Source organism: Marmota monax, unplaced genomic scaffold (assembly GCF_021218885.2).
Source record: "Marmota monax isolate L192 unplaced genomic scaffold, Marmota_monax_Labrador192_F-V1.1 WCK01_AAM20220418_F8-fsc00042, whole genome shotgun sequence".
NCBI classification, from domain to species: Eukaryota; Metazoa; Chordata; class Mammalia; order Rodentia; family Sciuridae; genus Marmota; species Marmota monax.
This window is the reverse complement of record NW_026693008.1, coordinates 13,638,643-13,658,478: the sequence shown is the minus strand read 5'-3', so window position 1 is coordinate 13,658,478 and position 19,836 is coordinate 13,638,643. Positions and strand designations below refer to the sequence as shown.

The 19,836-nt window shown below is 35.1% G+C and overlaps 1 protein-coding gene across 31 annotated transcripts in view; it reads right to left on the bottom strand.

Moving 5' to 3' along the window:
- The window catches only part of Slmap (sarcolemma associated protein), a 155,559-nt gene that overhangs the window by 84,662 nt on the left and 51,061 nt on the right, over positions 1–19,836 (bottom strand). For 21 of the 31 annotated variants that reach the window (XM_046452769.2, XM_046452766.2, XM_046452786.2 and 18 more), the window contains exon 2: positions 5,976–6,123. In XM_046452769.2, the coding sequence (XP_046308725.1) occupies positions 5,976–6,123 (148 nt within the window). Of the gene's footprint in view, positions 1–5,969; positions 6,124–19,836 lie in introns of all 31 variants that reach the window. The other 10 variants (XM_046452768.2, XM_046452763.2, XM_046452784.2 and 7 more) reach the window with 1 other exon arrangement.

The following is a 19,836-nucleotide window of genomic DNA, read 5'->3' as shown; positions in this document are numbered from 1 at the left end:
CACATGCCAGGCGAGCACGCTACCGCTTGAGCCACATCCCCAGCCCATGATTTTCATTTTTTAAGATGAAGAAATTAAGGTTTAGACTGGTTAAGGACAGATGGCAGAATAAAAAAGACTGTGAGTGATAATAAGATTGCCAATATCATGTCCTCACATTAGCCTCCGAAGATTAGGAAGAGGGTTGTCAAAATCTTGGTTAAGATGCCAGAAAGAACTTTTATAAAATGGTAGATGAAAATTCATGGAACATTTTGAAATTTATGCAAGCAGTATGTGTCAGGCTGAGTGTGGAGATTCTATAAGGAGGGGAGACAAATTAGCTGTTCTTGTATATCTTACAGTTTAATAAGGAAGGCAGATACATAAAAGGGAAGGGTATGGGGTGTAACAGGGGAATGGAGAGCACCTCATCTATCCTTGTGGGATTAAGAAAGGTTTCTAGGCATGGAAAAAGCAAGTGCAAAGGTCAGAAAAGGCAAGGTCTATTGTGGGAAGTAAATTTAATTCAGTGTAGTTGGAGCAAAGCTAATATAAGATACCAATGACCTTACTTTACCAGGCCTTTTGTTCATTAAGAGTTTAACTGACAAACAAATATCTGTGAGGTGGATCTGGGATAATGAGCTGATCAGAGTTACATATGAAATTTATAGAACAAACTGGTCCAAGATTTGCAACAAAGGGTTACTGTAATGGTTTGTATGTGACCCATAAAACTCACACTCTATCAATTTGTGGTTTGGGAACAGTATTTGGGTGACTAATTCATGGCTTTCTCTCTTTCTTCAACAAAATCTATTAGTATATAAGCCTATTTGTTTACAATGACGGGTTTACAGACAAAGGACACTAGAGCTCAAGCTACTAAAAAGAGGGGCAAATATATTTTTAGTGCATATATTTTGTAGCTATTTTTGCTATTTTTAATCCTATTTTACTTTGGATTTTTATTAGTTTTCTCTTCATCCTATTAATTTATATAACCCCTGAATTTATCCAAATGCCTTTTCAACATCCATGGGTTATTCAGTTATATAAATACTGGTTATATAGTTACATGTTTTTTCACCATTAGTGGATTATGCTGACAGATATTCTAATACTGAATCACTGTATTTTTAGAACAACTTTGTTATTTATTCTAGCTTTGTTTCTGAATTTAACTGACTAGTACCTTCATTAAAATTTTCACCTATTATCACAAGTGAAATTACTTATGGTTTTAATTTTTGTGCTATATCTTAATCATTTTAGCATTAATGATATGCTAACTTATTTTGAGAGTTTTTTTAATCCATGTTTGGGATAGATAATGTTCAATTAATCTGTTTTTACACATAAGATCAAATTGAACTGTGAATCTCTATGATGTCTTTTCAATGGTGAATCTTTAATAGATTTTTAGTCTCTTTCAAATAAATTGATTTATACAGGTTTTCCACTTGGGATAATTTTACTAGGATAACATTATTTTATTTTTTTGGTGTGTGTGAGGTACTGGGGCTTGAACTCAGGGACACTCGGCCACTGAGCCACATTCCTAGCCCTATTTTGTATTTTATTTAGAGACAAGGTCTTGCTGAGTTACTTAGCTCCTTGCCATTGCTGAGGGTGGCTTTGGACTCACGATCCACCTGCCTCGCCCTCCTGAGCTGCTGGGATCACAGGTGTGCACTACTGAACCCAGCAACATCAGTTTATTCTAGGTTTTATTTTTCTTTGCTATAGGTAGACATATAATATTCGCTTGAAATTCTTTTATCTTTTATCTGGTTTATTTCTCCTTTCTCATTCCTCACCTTGCGTATTTCTGCTGGTACGTGAACTTAATTAAGGCATTAAGGTTTATAAATTACATTGTTTGCTTGTTTTAAAAGAATTAGCATTTGGGTTTATTTCTTCTAGAGTTTTCTATTTGTCAATTATTTCTGCTTTATTATTTATTTTTCACAGCCTTTTATTGTTTTTTTTCTAATTCTTTCTAAGTGTCAAGTTCCCTCATTATTTTGCCTTTCTTTAATAGTGAAGGAATTTAAGATTATAAGTTTTACTTGACTAAAGAACTTCTATATTACGATATAAAAGTTTCTTTTCTGAATTCACTTACTAGTTCTAGAAGTTTCTTGGTTGAATTTTTTGGGTCTGCTAGGTATAGGATCATGTCATCAGCAAATAGTGCCAATTTAAGTTCTTCTTTTCCTATATTTATGCCTTTAATTTCTTTCGTCTAATTGCTCTGGCTAGTGTTTTAAAAACTATGTTGAACAGAAGTGGTGAGAGAGGGCATCCCTGTCTTGTTCCAGATTTTAAAGGGAATGTCTTCAATTTTTCTCCATTTAGAATGATGCTGGCCTGAGGCTTAGCATATATAGCTTTTACCATTTTGAGGTAATTTCCTGTTATCCTTAATTTTTCTAGAGTTTTGAACATAAAGGGATGCTGTATTTTGTCGAATGCTTTTTCAGCATCTATCGAGGTGATCATATGGTTCTTATCTTTAAGTCTATTGATGTGGTGAATTACATTTATTGATTTCTGTATACTGAACCAGCCTTGCATCCCAGGGATGAATCCCACTTGGTCATGGTGCACGATCTTTTTGATATGTTTTTGTATCCGATTTGCCAGAATTTTATTGAGGATTTTTGCATCTAAATTAGGGATATTGGTCTGTAGTTTTCTTTCTTTGAGGTGTCTTTATCTGGTTTGGGAACCAGGGTGATATTGGCCTCATAGAATGAATTTGGAAGTACTCCCTCTTTTTCTAACTCCTGAAATAGATTGTAGAGTATTGGTATTAGTTCTTCTTTAAAGTTCTTGTAAAACTCTGCTGTATGTCCGTCCGGTCCTGGGCTTTTCTTGGTTGGTAGTCTTTTGATGGCTTCTTCTACTCTAAGATACTCTAAGATACCATCTCACTCCAATAAGAATGGCAGCCATTATGAAGTCAAACACCAATAAGTGCTGGCGAGGATGTGGGAAAAAACGTACACTTACACATAGATGGTGGGACTGCAAATTGGTGCAGCCAATTTGGAAAGCAGTATGGAGACTCCTTGGAAAGCTGGGAATGGAACCACCATTTGACCCACCTATTCCCCTTCTCGGACTATACCCAAAAGACCTAAGAAGAGCAAACTACAGGGACATAGCCACATCAATGTTTATAGCAGCACAGTTTACAATAGCTAGAATGTGGAACCAACCTAGATGCCCTTCAATAGATGAATGGATTAAAAAATGTGGCATTTATACACAATGGAATATTACTCAGCACTAAAAAAATAAAATCATGGCATTTGCAGGCATATGGGTGGCATTAGAGCACATTATGCTAAGTGAAGTTAGCCAGTCCCTAAAAAACAAATGTCAAATGTCTTCTCTGATATAAGGGGGGGTGACTCAAAATGGGATAGGGAGGAAGAGCATGAGAAGAAGACTACCTACCACTAAATAGGGAAGAGAGGTGGGAGGGAAAAAGGAGGAGAAGGGGAGTTGCACAGAAGATGGAAGGAGAACCTCATTGTTATACAGAATACATATATGATGTTGTAATGAGAATAAGAAAAAAAAAGTGTGTCACATTAGATTGGATAGAGAGAAAGGATGGGAGAGGAGGGGAGGAGTAGGGAGGATAGGAAGGGCAGCAGAATAGAATAGACAATATGATTGATGTATGTACATTCCATGTATATATTATATGTCAAAATACATTCTGCTGTCATGTATGACTAAAAAAATAAACAAAAAATTTTTAAAAAAGTTTCTTTTCTTTTCTATACAGTTTAAAACACTCCTTTTGATTTCTTCTTTGATTTTGGGATTATCCCATAATACTATATAGTTTCAAGAGAAAATCTTCAAATAGTATAAAGCTAAATCATAGTACTATATAGTATAGGAAAAATCCACACTTTTTTTCTGGCCTATAAGCATAAACAGGTAATCTCAACTTGTGACATACTTGTATCCTCTGAATAACATGTTGACTGTTTTAAACCAGTCAGTACAAAAAAACTCTCAACATTTTAAATGAATAAATTTTTCTTTACTTAATTCCTTAAAGCTAACACAGAGGCTAGGATTAGCTCAGTGGTAGACCTTTTGCTAGCATATGAGAGGCCCTGGGTTCAATTTTCCCCAGAACCACAATAAATAAATAAGTAATTAAGCAAGGAAATAAATGAAGTTTCCAAGAAGCCTGCAAGAATCTAATATTGATGAAATGACATTACACTAATAGTATCCCTAAATTTCAGGGTCATCCTTGGCTTTTCTATAGTATTTTCTAAACAGATGTTCTTCAGTCCTAAGTGGGAAAGAAGAATAGAAAGAAGTTTAGAAAGAGCTACATGCTATAATGGCCATCACTCTAGAAATCTGCACATATGTTAGTATATTAAAGGCTCTGCTTACTTTAGATTAACTAAACTGCCTAAATGTATTTGATTACTTCATTTTTTTCATCAATTAACACCTAATAAGTCGCTTAGGGAAATACAAGCCAAGGTAACAGACATTCCTTGAAGAAAAAGACAGTGTAATCAAATTCTTCACCTCTCTGTGGATTACTCACAGCTGGGCTGATTTACTCTTTGTTGAATGACTTGGTACGAGAGGTACATTATAATAACACCAAATACAGGACTATCCAATGCAGCTGTTCCTGGTGTGGTCATACATAAGTTCTTTTAGTAGGAGTAGTTAATTATTTTGCACCAAAATTAACTCTTTCTTTTGTGTTTTACAACTGCAAATAAAAATTTCTAAGACTGTACAAACTCAAATATCAAAAACTAACTTCCCGAGGAGACCAACAAAACCCAGTAAAAACATAACTACTGTTGCAATACCAGTGAATGTATATACACAAATATGGATGTGAATGTACACACACTAACATCTGCATCTTCACCACTATTAGCACCATCAGGCTCACCTCTACTATGCAAAATACCAGAGTCTAATGACTTAGTATATCACCAGATCAGAGTTTGTTCAGAAAGGAGAAACTTGCCAAATTGTTCTATTGTTCCTATTAAAATAATACAGTGGAACTGCACACTTTTGGTTTCTAACCATTTAGTTTTATGATTGAGCCATACAACTTCATGGTCACAAAATATTGACATAGATAGAGCCAAGAAGCTTTAGAATTGTGAAAATAAAAACCGATCTACATTTATTTAGCTAGAGAACTTCTAGTTTCAAAAACTCTAAGACATGAAATTTTTCTTTATAGTTGTGATAGGTACTATTAACTGCATGCCTTCAATAGCCTTTACCTCTTCCTTTTTGCTAACAAAACTCTGATTTGGAATGAGGTAGGGGTGGGACAACAATGCACACACAACCTGAGAAGATAAATCAAAACTGATCTATGTCAGTCATGGGATTTCCTTGCTCTCCTTTGCTGGGTAAAAAAACTTCCCAGGCTTCTTTGTAGCTATAGGTATCTATATATGTGACCTGTGTGGTCAGTGGGACATAAGAAAAAATACGTTGGAAGCATTCTATGAAAGATTTTTCTTGCAAAACAGAGTCACAGAAGCAGTACAGGAGGACATAAGATCCTGAAACCCTGATATCACTGAGTCAGCTGAACAAATGATAAGACGTATCTGCCTCCAGACTTTTCATTAAGTCTCAGTAAATGAATAATAAATACCCATGGTTTATAGTTTATCTTAGTTGGGTATACTGTCACTGTAATAACTGCTTCCTAACTGATACAACACTCTGTTTTCATAATGTGATTACAAATATAAATTATAAATTGATATTTTAGAATTTAAAATTTTAGAAAAGCAACAGGGGTAGTAGTATATTTGACTTCTCATAGTACAGATATAATGCTGTATTTAAATAGCTTTTATAAGCATGTAAAAGAATGTAACATTTTGTAACACTGACAAAACAAAGAAACAATCTTAAAGAGACAAATAATAGGAAAAATCGATCCATACCCGTACCTTTCCGTGTGTTCTCCGTCACGTCTACCCCAAACTGGATAATGTCACCAGAGAGAATTTCACATGGTGGACTTTCTTCAGAGCCTCGACTCAATCTCTGGCTATTTATAAAGGTACCATTACTACTTTTAGTGTCTTGGAGATAAAACTGGGGGGAAAAAAAAAGCCAAAGATTAATAATTCCAAATCTACTTTAAAAAATAAGCACTTCCAACTTTGCAAACTTTTCAGATGGATTCCCCTCATCAATTCAAACTTATTTCAGCTAATGTTCAACATATGAAATTAAAACCCTAAAAATAGTTTAAATAAAATCCAACTACACAAAATGGTGCAACCACAAAGAAAGCATATGATCCAACCACTAAACTCCTAGGCATTTATTCAACAGAATTGAGAACATCTTCACAAAAATTTGTACACAAATATTCATAGGAGCATTATTCATAAGAGGCAAAAAGTAGGAAAAAGCCAATGCTCATCAACTGAAGAATGGTTAAATGTATATCCACACAATGGATTATTATTTGTCATTTCAAAGGAATAAAGTACTGATACATACTGTGACATGGATGAACCTTGAAAACATTATGGAAATAAAAGAAGCCAATCACAGATGACCATATATTAGTCCAAATGTATGGAACATTCAGAATATGCATATTCATAAAGACAAAAAGTACACTAGTGGTTACAAAAAACAATCGTTGGCAGGGAGACTAGGTACTTAGGGGTAAAAGCATTTTGGCAGAGTGAAGAAAATTATCTAAAAGTAGCAGTGAAGGCTACAAAATGAAAACCCAATGAACTGTACACTTTCTTTAAAAAACAATACCTTTATTTTTATTTATTTATTTTTATGTGATGCTGAGGATTGAACCCAGGGCCTCGCATGTGCTAGACAAGCGCTCTACTGTTGAGCCCCAATCCCAGCCCCATGAACTGTACACTTTTAAAGGTGAATTTTATAGCATCTGAATTGTATCTTAATAAATTTGTTGGGCTGGGGTTCTAGATCAGTGGTACAGTGCTTGCTTCGCATGTGTGAGGCACAGGGTCCAATTCTCAGCATCACATATAAATAAATTAATTAAAAAGGTCATCTAGACAAAATTTTTTCTTTCCACTGCACCCTGACTTTACAATCTTTTTCCTAGGGTAACTGGATCCAACCAGAGGAAGCAGTATTTATTGCACAAGCAAGGGCAACTGGTTTTTGGCAATACCTATAATTAATAGCTATCAATTATCTAACATAACTTGCTATCAAGACTGATGCATCCTCAAAAATTCTTTGTGATCAAGCAGATTTGAGATACTAAAATATTGGAATCATCTATGAAAGTACTATTTTCTGGCCTCCCAAACTTGCCTTTCGTTGCTTGGATAATCTTCCCTTTTTAAAAAGGGAAGGAGTAAACCATGTACAGTGGTGAAAACCTGTGATTCCAATTATTCAAGAGGCTGAGGCAGGAGGATCCCAAGTTTAAGGCCAGCCTGAGCAACTTAGTGAGACTATGTTTCAAAATAAAAAAAAATAAAAAGAGCTGAGGATATAGTTCAGGGGTAAAGTGCCCTGTGTTTAATCCCCAGTAAAGATGGAAGGAATAGGAGGCGGCACAGGAAGTCTATCACCTAGCAAACCTAAAAGTAATTAACAACAACTAGGAACACACAACTTATTAGGATGAGAACAACCAATAAAGAATAGATGTACTACCTTTCTTTTTGTATTTTTTGACATTCTACAGTCGTACTTATTCTAACAACATTATTTTCACTGAAGTTCCTTCCCAAGAAAGGATGGAAAGAAGACACCTAATATATATTAAAATATACTTCATGCCATTAAGCCCTTATTTAGCCTTAAATATATGTATGTGCATGTACATACATGTATACATATTTCTCTATATATAAATGTATAGATATGTGCACTTTCATTTATAAACAAGAAAAGTGAAAGTTATAGGCATGCTAAATATCTTTCCAAAGGTTACAAAGCTAGGGAACACTTGAATAAGGATTCAATAATAGAAATAAAAGGGCCACTTTCCCCCATTACTTCACACTGAACTTCATTATTTCATTTATCCTTCACTCTTACCACAGTACTCTTCCAAAATGAAACACAACAAAGACTAAGCAATTTGACAGCAAATGTGAAAATGACATTTCATTTTATTAATTCTTGTGTGACAATTTAAAGGCTATCAGGCTGTCTATAAATGACTTATTCTGTTTATAATTCAACTAGACCAACTGTTACTTTGGCTAGACTTTATAGATTTAATTACAGACTATTAATAAAGAAAATTGTGTTCATATTTTACAGAGCCATTTGAAATTTACAGGCCTTAACATTTAACACCAGGGAGATAAGCACAGGCAATACTTTCAGGTAGGAACAATTATCCTCACTTATTTATTTATTTATTTTCTCCCTGCACTGGCATTTACTGTATATGGGAGTTATTTCTTGTTTTTGTTTTTTAATAAATATATTCTTAGTAAATGTGGCAATAACTAGATTCTGGTTTAGTTGTTTTCAGTAATGTGTGCCTGGACAATTCAAATAAGGGGATTATACCAGATTTATAGTGGTTTCAAACTTCAAGTAGTAATCCATTAGTAGGTTAAGTCAATTTAGTGCATTGCAACTAGCTTAAAAAAATATGAAAGGGGTGGGCTGGGATTGTGGCTCAGCGGTAGAGTGCTCACCTGGCACGTGCGAGGCCCTGGGTTTGATCCTCAGCATCACATATAAATAAATAAATAAATATGTTGTGTCCAACTTAAAAAATAAATAAATATTTTTTAAAAAATGAGGGGCTGGGGATGTGGCTCAAGCAGTGGCGCGCTCGCCTGGCATGCGTGCGGCCCGGGTTCGATCCTCAGCACCACATACAAACAAGGATGTTGTGTCCGCCGAAAACTAAAAAATAAATATTAAAATTCTCTCTCTCTCTCTCTCTCTCTCTTTTAAAAAAAATGTTTAAAAAAAAATGAAAGGGAACAGAATAGAAATTAAGTACATGAACTATGGTTCAGTACTGCTTAGCAAAACCTATTGAAAAACAAATAAATACACGCACATTTGTCGTTCTTATGTAACTCCAAAATAACAACACCTTTTCAAATTTAAAAAAATATAAATCAATTCTAACCCAAGTTCTTTTCATTTTTACATCTATATTACTGTTCAAAGCACATCGTAGTACATGAACCTCTTATTTAAGCTTGAACATATCATTTCCATTATTTGCTCAATCTTCCTCTCTTCTCAACCTGATGGCTTCCATAAATCTTGACTACTGTAGCCTTTAAGGTCCTACATGATCTGGCTTCTGATTCCTTCTCTGAACTCAGTCACTCCATTTCTTTTTCTCCCTTATCCCTCTCAATCACATCAATCCACTTATGTACTTGACTCTCTGCATTTGTGTATCGCTACATGCATTAAGTTTAGTTCCCTGTAGAAATATATGCCCTTGGTTGTTCTGACTGATATTAGAAATAATGATTTTGTACTGTCTATAAAATAATCTGTTAATATTAAATTATATTGTACAGAAGTTATTGTATTTATTATTAAAGATGTCAACTTGTTTACAAGGGATTGGAAAAGGACTTATTTAATAATCCTGGATACATTTCCAGGAAATAGGTGTGTTATTTGGTCCTTTGTCACTTTCAAATCAGAAGTGTTCTCTTTGCCAAGAAACCTCTATCAGGCTCCTCCCTTCCCTTAAAAGAAATCAGCTTTGACCATACTAAAGAAAAAAAAATTAAATCTGTTGAAGTCTTAACTATCTTTCTTTCCCAGCAGCCTAGGAATGCCCTAAGAGCTCTAAGTGTTTGCAGTAGCCACCATTCACTTTGATGTTGAGCAGGTGTGTAAGGAACCCTAAACTTTTTATAAAATCCTTTGTGGCTTGCAGCCAAAGTTCAACAACAGTGCTTTCCACTGTTTTTAGTATTTAATTCTTCATTTAACTCCTTGCTTTCCCCTGAGGGAACTTTAACTTCCCAAAAATCCTCTGAATTTCCTCTGTCACATAGTCATTTTTCCTCAGTCATTTGCTGATTACTTTCAATGACAGACATGGCATTACTCAGATTGCATTTTTTTTTTAAGTTCTGGTTGGACACAACACCTTTATTTTATCTATTTATTTTTATTTGGTGCTGAGGATCGAACCCAGTGCCTCGCACATGCTAGGTGAGTGCTGTACCGCTCAGCCACAACCCCAGTCCCAGATTGTATAATTTGCTTTCTGGCTTTCAGAAAGTTTTTGCTGTAGCTATCAAACACACTTGCATTCTGCATTACTTTTAACTTTGCTACAATTTATAAATACTTTTTGTTTCTGTTATAACAATATACTGTTTCTTTCTAACCCTTTTCTATGTTGATAAATTTGGCAATATCCAAACACTAACAGGTAAGCTAATGCTTCACGACAAAGCACAAACAGCACAAATGCCATAGGTCACCATGAACTCTAAGTCCACATGGCAGAGTACAAAATATGAACACAAAATGGATTCTGTGTAGAAGGCAGATTACAACAGATTTTTAATTTACCTTAATCACCATCTAACATCAAACAATCTAAGATCAAACCAATATCCCATTTACAAAAAGAGTAGGTGAAGCAGTATCCACACAAACTCCAAAATTCAAGTGAACAGGGAAAACTACCAAGAAGCACAGAGCCACACAGTTTCAGTATCTGTGCAGGAGGACGCACATAGAGGCAAGGGGGGCATATGAGAAAATTGAGAAGAGCATCAAAATAGGCACTAGGTAATCACTGGATGGTATGGGGGCCAGTTTGAGAGGAGAAGCTGAAAGCCAAAAGGTCTAGCTCAATCCAACAACAAATTAGTGCAAGCCCCATAAAAGGCTGGAATAGTTTGAGTCAGATAACTCCCTTGGGTGCCTGGGACTGAACCCAGGGCCTTATACATGGTGAGCCAGGTTCTACCACTCAGCTACATGCCCAGTCCCTATGTAAACTCTTAAAACCAACCTGAAGGAACTCAAAGCTGGCTCCCAAGATAGGGCTTTACAATGAGGAAAAGCTTCCAGGAGTGGAACCAAAATTGAGCAGGACAGGAACAAAAGAAAAGAAAGAAAAGGTCCAGATAAAAGTGAAGAAGGAAAAAGGAGGCCACCATATTTTTGAATATTTTACAAAAACAACAGAAGAGGGAGCTCTGTGAATTAGAAAAGTTATTGTGAACCATGACCTTTTTAAAGTACAGAAAAAACAATTTCACATAAAAGTGAGCAATAAAAAGTTATCAATGTCACATCTCATACAGTTATTTTAAGAAAAAAGAGAAAAAGGAGCAGAATAACATCTTATAGAAAATGAAAGACATACCTTGGGAATAGATCAAAATTGTAGTCCATTTCAAAACAAGCTAAAAGCTATTAGGAAATAATTTAAGAAACAAAAGAACAATATCAATCATAACTATAAAACTCTTAAAGAGAAACCTCAAAAAAAAGAAATAGAAATAAAAGGGAAAGAACATTTCATAAATGAACACAAAGTAGGAGGACCACATAAGTGTGGCTAAATATAACAATGTCTGAAGAGAAATATAAGGGGGAAAAAAGGAGGAAATTTTTTAAAATCAAAAAGAAATGAAAGAAAGTATCACCAGCAAAATAGCGTAGGCAACTTCAAGCTTCTGTGACTACAGAGAAACACTGAAAAAAATCAAGAAAACCATCAGAACCAACTCTGGTTTACAGCAAACAAGCAAATACGAATCAAGAAAATGACAACTTAAAAACGTAGGAAGGCTTTGGGCCTAACTTACCCTTGTCCCATCCCTCTCTCCAGCACAAAAGAAGTCCTAAAGTCAGCCACCAGCATTGCTAGTGTGAGATCCTGGTACCTGGTATTCCAGAGGGAGCAGAGCAGACCTTAATCACAAATTATAATGTCTGTTTTAACCTTTCTGGAGGTGACCTGAAGGGCTGAAAAAGTTTCTTATCTTTGTTTGGCCTAACTCAATAACCCTTTTATTTTCCCAGAGCTGGGTCAAACCCAGGGCCTTGCGTGCATGGTAGGCAAATGTTCTACCACTGAGCTACATCTCTAGTCCTTATTTTGCCAACTTTAGAACTCACCAAAGCTGGAAAAGTGACAGGCACTCCTAGAAAAGTGGATTTATCCAAGGTGCTTCAACTTAATAAAGTCTATCAAAGTAACACACCACATTAGTAGAAAGAGAAAACCCACACGATCATCTCAATTTATGCAGATAAGGCATTTGACAGAATGTAATATTCTTTTATGATAAAACACTCAGAAAGTTAGGATTAGACGGGAACTTGATCATCATGAAAAATAGCATTTATGAAAAACCCACAGTTAACCTATTACACAATACTAAAAGAGTGAAAGCTTACCCCCTAAGATCAAGATGAGGACGTCCGATTTTACCACTGTTATTTAACAATGTACCGGAAGTTCTAGCCAGAGGCAAGAAATAAAATAAATATAAATTGGAAAAGAAGAAGTAACTATGTTTATATTCACATGATATGATCCCATATGTAGAAAATCCCACAGAAGGGGCTGGGGTGTGGCTCAGCGGTAGAGCTCTTGCCTAGCATGTTCAATGCCCTGAGTTTGATTCTCAGCACCACATAAAAATAAATAAACAAAATAAATGTATTGAGCACAGATAAAAAACAAATATTTTTTAAAAAAGAAAGAAAATCCCACAGAAACCACAAGAACAATATTAGAGCTAATAAATTCAATAGAGTTGCAGCTTACACAATCAACACATAAAAGCACTTGTGTTTTTAAATTACTGAGGATTTTGTTTGCTAGGCAAGTGCTCTATCATTGAGTTACACCCATAGCTCAGCAGCTGTTTCTATATGCCCAGTAACGAACAATCCAAAAAGGAAATTAAGAAAGCACTTCCATTTTTAATAGCATTTAAAAAAATACCTACAAATAAATTTAACCAAGGACATAACAGATTTGTATATTAAGAACACAGAAAACTATATAAAGAAATTAAAGACAACCTAAATAAAGATGTCTCATGTTCATGGATTGGAAGAATTAATATTGTTAAGGTGTTGATATTACCCCAAACAATCTAAAGATTCAACACAATCTTTTTTGCTTTGCTTTCTTGAGATAGGGTCTCACTATGTTGCCCAGACAGGGTTCAAACTTGTGATCTGCCAGTCTCAGCCTCCTGAGTAGCTAGGATTAGAGGTGTATGCACATCCAAACGCAGCTTCTCAACACGATTTCTATCAAAATTCTAGTAGCCATTTTGCAAATTCAAAAAGTAAATCCTCAAATTGATACAAAATTGGCAAAAGACCTTTAACATGCAAAACAATCTTGAAAAGTTACAAAATTGGAGAATGCATATTTCCTGAATCCAAAATTTATTACAGATCTACACTAACAAAACAGGGTGGTATTGGTGTAAGGATAGACATATAGATCAATGGAAGAGAACTAAAAGAAATAAATACATACATCTACAGTCAAGTGAATTTCAACAAAAATACATGCCAATCAATGAGGACAGGACAAAATGGTACTGGGACAACTGGATAGACACATGCAAAATAATTATCCCTATATTACAGAAAAAGAAATTATAAATAAGTTGGACCCTAGCTCACATCACATACAAAAAATTAACTCAAAATGAATCAAAGACCTAAATATAAAAGCTAAAACCGTAAAATACTTTCCAAGTATTCTTTATTCAGTTATTTTTTCTTTTCTTATCTCTCTCTTCTTCTGAGATTACCAGAATGCATAAATTGGTATACTTGGTTTGGCTCACATAGGTGCCTCAGGTTCTGTTTATTTTTTTCATATATTTTCTCTCTGCTAATCAGAAAGAGCAATTTCAATTGCTTAACCTTCAAGTTTATTGGTTCTTTCTTTCCCTCACTCAAATCTGTGGTTGAACCACCCATAAATTATTTCAGCTATTTTACTTTCTATGACTTCTATCTATATTCTCTGCTTGTTTAGAAATCTCCTGACTTTTCATCGATGGTTTCCTTTAGCTCTTTGGGCATATTTCAGGGAGTTAAAGTCTGTGTCTATCTAGTAAGTTCAATATCTGGGCTTCCCCAAGGATAGTTTCTATCACATTTCCCCTGCCTCCACAGTCAATAGGCCATTCTTTCCTGTTCCTTTGTATGTCTTTTAATTTCTTGTTGAGAACTGCACATTTTGACTACTATAAAGTGGTAACTCTGAAAATCAGGCTCCCCTTTCCCCAGGGACTGCTATTGTTACTTGAAAGTGGCAGACATTCATTTGTTTAGTAACTTTTTCAAACTATTGTCCCTTTTTTTTTTTTTTCCCTTTGGCAAGGACGAAATTCTTTGTTGTATGTGGTCACTGAAGTCTATTCCATTATCTTCACAGTTAATGACCTAACAGATTTCTTTAAACGCCTGGAGCCAGTAAGAAAAGGTACAGGGTTGTGGGGGAATTCTTTTTCTTTGAATCCCCTTGTCTGATGCCAGGTAAGCCACTCCAGGCGGGTAGGTGGCAGGTGTAAAAGGATGGCCATTTTCTGTACTGGCCCCTCGGGAATAAAAAATGGGTTTCTTAACCCAGTTTTCCCCAGGTCCCTATTGCTCACCCTGGGACCACCAAGTCACATCATAAACATGGGTCATTGTCCCTGTGGCTACTGAAAAAATGAGGGATGGGAGATTGTAGCCACTATGCAAAACACCAGAACAGTGAAATTCTTTAAAATTTTACAGCCTTTCTTTATCAAGCATTCTCCTGGATGTTGCAAATGCTTGACTAGACTCCAGAGTTCTGAAATAGTTGCTTCAGTCAATGCACGCTAGTTCAACAGTTGTTTTGGGGGGAAGGAACTAACTCCTGGAGCTCCCCTACTCTACCATTTTACATGATGTCAATCCCATTACTCATCCTTTAATCTACAAATCTTTACTTGGGCCAAATCAAACAAGTTCCTAATCAATAATTGCTTCCATTTACTGACTGCCTGCTATATGCAGGTATTTGACATGCATTATTTCTGATCTTCAGAACAACATTAAAGTACATACTACCATTCTATTTCATAGACTGAGGAACTGAGGCTCAGACTGCCATGGTCTCACAGTTATTGTAGACTTGACACAATTATTCCTACAGAACTTTCCACACTGCCTTTCTTCCCTACTTAGACTAAACACTCTCTGGTCTCTGATTCCAAACCTCTGATGAAACCCCACTTCACTTATGAAGTTTTCTTGAAGCAATTAGAATACATAGAGCTAATTTCAATCTAACTCTATCATTAGTGTGAATCATTTAATCTGTAAACATTTACTTGACACCCATCTTGAAAAAACCACACATCCATAAAATCATATTCAAGGCAACCCTAAACTAAGAATAAATTAAAAGAATATGAATTAAATGTCAAAATCCTGAGAGGCTGATGAGAAATATAGTTAGGCATAATCAGTTGCTAAGATTATGAGTGAGGGTGGTAATTGAAATGAAAAGGCGAGGAGGAGAAGGAACAGGTATTACAGTACATTTATATATAATTAGGGCCCAGCACCAGAGAGTTAACAAAAAAACAAAGGAACAAGTGGAAAAAGGAGAGATAGAATGACTTTATGAAGAGAGGGCCTTAACACTGACCTAAGGAGATGAGATTCTTAAAACAAAAGGTACTAATGAAGGATTTGGTGAAAATACTGTTTTGAGGAAATTATTCTAACAGCTCTGATGATCTTGCAGCTGTGTGTAGGATGAACTGCAGTGGGAGTCACTAGAAATAGGGTGACCTATGACTTCTTCATTTTTGCCGCGAACTATTTAGTTGTTTCATGGAGTACTCATATTTAGTCTTTATAAGCATGTTCAATATAAATGTATTTATTTACATAGCCTTTCCAGTTCCTGTACATTTCAGAAGCTAGAGCTTTTAAATTGTGCCACTGAAGGCAACAGGGGGGATATCAAGTTTTATTCAAAGGCTAAGGGAAAATATACAGAAAATTGCTGAAATGTTTTTCACCAAAATGAAATTGCACACATACTACATTGAAACTTGTCAACTTCTCACTCAAACAGCTTGTAAACATGAATTTGCCAAAATGTTTTCCCCATTTTCCAAGTGACATTCCAGGCACTGTACAATAAATGTTGTGGGGCCAGTTCACAGGGGAAAAAGGAGAAAGAAAAAATATTTGTATCTCTCTACATACAAGCAGAGATAAGATTATGAAGGACAAAAGTAGAGAAGGTAGGAAGGAGAAAGTTTTAAAAATGTAACTGAAACATTACAAAACATATAACACAGGTAGTATTATTATATCTTTCTTAAACATGCTTTCTTATTTTTTGTTTTTGTTGTTATTGTTATCGGTACCAGGAATTAAACCCTGGGGTGCTTAACCACTGAGTCACATCCCCATCCCTTTTTATTTTTTGAGAAAGAGTCTTGCTAAGTTGCTTAGGGCCTCACTAAGTTGCTGAGTTGGCTTTGAATTTATGATCTTCTTGCCTCAAGTTGTTGGGATTATATGTATGTGCCACTACGCCCAGCAAATATGCTTTCAAATTGTGATAATTCTTCACTGAGAATTCAAAACAAAGTAAATTAGATTTCTGAATATCAGCAAGATAAAAACAAACACACTGTGGCTGGGGTTGTAGTTCAGTGGTAGAGGGCTTGCCTAGTATGTGTGATACATTGGGTTTGATCCACAGCACTACATAAAAATAAATAAAATAAGGGTATTGTGTTCATCTACAGCTTAAAAAAAAAAAAACAGATACATCATCAGAACATTACAATTTCAAGAGGTGAGGCTATTGAAAGCCCACACAAAATTCTAATTCTGAGCAGAGTAACCTATTTCCCTCATCACAAAACTAATGTATCAACAAGTAAATTTTGATTATTTTTTTCCTGCTGATAGTATATAATCACAGTAAGGTACCTTTCTTTTTGGACTCCTACTTGGATAATTTTTATCCAAACTCAATCTGTTCAACTTCAAGGTTTCTAATTACTTCAAAGTATGTAAATTCCAGTATCTAAAATAATTGCACATTTATGCAAGTTTCATAATATTTTAGCATATTAGGGACAAAATAAAATACTGTGGTATTTTAAATACACACATATTCTGACTATAATTTATAGGTCAGTATTCTCCTCACAAAATGTTAGCTTAAACCATGTGGAGATCAGCTAAAACAGCAATAAAATAATTGTACCACCATTCTGAGTTAAAACAACAACAACAAAAAAAAAAAAAACAAAAAAAAACCCACTCTACCCATAGAGTAACAGCCTTGCTTGCCACAAAAAGATATCATTGAGATGACACTTAGGAGAAATAAAGAACAAGATCACAACAAGTACATGAAAAAATGCTCACCATCTCTAGCAGTCAGAGAAATGCAAATCAAAACCACCCTAAGATACCATCTCACTCCAGGAAGATTGGCAGCCATTATGAAGTCAAACAACAAGTGCTGGCGAGGATGTGGGGAAAAAGGGTACACTTGTACATTGCTGGTGGGACTGCAAATTGGTGTGGCCAGTTTGGAAAGCAGTATGGAGATTCCTTGGAAAGCTGGGAATGGAACCACCATTTGACCCACCTATTCCCCTTCTCGGACTATTCCCTAAAGACCTTAAAAGAGCGTACTATAGAGATACTGCTACATTGATGTTCATAGCAGCACAATTCACAATAGCTAGACTGTGGAACCAACTTAGATGCCCTTCAATAGATGAATGGATAAAAAAAATGTGGCATTTATACACAATGGAGTATTACTCAGCACTAAAAAATGACAAAATCATGGCATTTGCAGGCAAATGGATGGCATTAGAGCAGATTATGCTAAGTGAAGCTAGCCAATCCCTAAAAAACAAATGCCAAATGTCTTCTTTGATATAAGGAGAGCAACTAAGAACAGAGCAGGGAGGAAGAGCATGAGAAGAAGATTAACATTAAACAGGGATGAGAGGTGGGAGGGAAAGGGAGAAAGAAGGGAAGTTGCATGGAAATGGAAGGAGACCTTCATTGTTATACAAAATTACATATAAGAGGAAGTGAGGGGAAAGGGAAAAAAAAAACAAGGGAGAGAAATGAATTACAGTAGATGGGGTAGAGAGAGAAGATGGGAGGGGAGGGAAGGGGAGGGGGGATAATAGAGGCTAGGAAAGGCAGCAGAATACAACAGACCCTAGTATGGCAGTATGTAAAAACGTGGATGTGTAACCAATGTGATTCTGCAATCTGTATACAGGGTAAAAATGGGAGTTCATAACCCACTTGAATCAAATGTATGAAATATGATATGTCAAGAGCTATGTAATGTTTTGAACAACTAATAATAAAAAAAATAAATTTTAAATGTCAACAATTAAAAAAAAAGAGTTATGTCAAGATAAAAAACAAATACCAAATGTCTTCTTTGATATAATGAGAGCAACTAAGAACAGAGCAGGGAGGAAGAGCAGGAAGAAAAGATTAACATTAAACAGATACATGAGGTGGGAGGGAAAGGGAGAGAAAAGGGAAATTGCATGGTAATGGAGGGAGACCCACATTGTTATACAAAATTACATATAAGAGGTTGTGAGGGGAATGGGAAAATAAACAAGGAGAGAAATGAATTACAGTGGATGGGGTAGACAGAGAAGATGGGAGGGGAGGGAGGGGGGATAGTAGAGGATAGGAAAGGTAGCAGAATACAACAGTTACTAATAGGGCATTATGTAAAAATGTGGATGTGTAACCGATGTGATTCTGCAATCTGTATTTGGGGTAAAATTGGGAGTTCATAACCAACTCGAATCTAATGTATGAAATATGATATGTCAAGAGCTTTATAATGTTTTGAACAACCAATAAAAAAATAAATTAAAAAAAAAGATAAAATCTTTTGTTAATCTTATTTTACATGAAGAAACTGTCTTGTATAGATATTCACATTTTTCATCACCTGATGGTGATAGTATTATGAATAATGTTCTAGGACTCTAAAAAGTCTGACACATATATCCTATCCATTTATTATTTCCATGTAAAAAACATATTATCATGGAACCAATGTATAGTTCAATGATTTTCTAAGATCAATTAACTTCTTATTGCTTTTATAAAAATTTTCTATCAGTTTGTATTATAATAAAAGCATGGGAAAAATAAAATAAAAATCCTCAGCAAAGAGAAAAAAATAAATAAAATTTAAAATATTTTTAAAAAAAGAACAAGATCACTATGTTTAAAGCTTTATATACAGTTTAATAATGCACACAATGGGTTGAACATAAGGAAAGTTGATATTGATCTATAAAGTCACCAAGAAAGAGGTGGGAAAGAGGAACTAAAAATAAAAAATTTCCATTAAAAAGATTGGCAAAATCAGCAAGACATAGAAAAACAGATATTATTTAGGGGAAAAAAAACTTCTTACATATAAAACAATTTATTTGGCCAACAAATTCAGTAAAAATGTTTAAAAATACAAATAGTACATCTCCCCACAAAAGAACATTCATAACTTTTAACAATGCTTTATAAGGTAATGAAAATAATTATGATGACCTTTTTAGTTATCAGGCACAACCACTTAAGTGAACATAATTTTACCGTTTAAAATACCTTGGTCTTTATTTATGTGTCTCCATTTTTGAAAAATTTTTTTAGATATTGATGGACCTTTATTTTATTCATTTCTTTATATGTGGTGCTGAGGATGAAACCAAGTGCTGCACACATGCTAGGCAAGTGCTCTACCACTGAGCTACAACTCCATCCCCCTTTTGTGTCTCCATT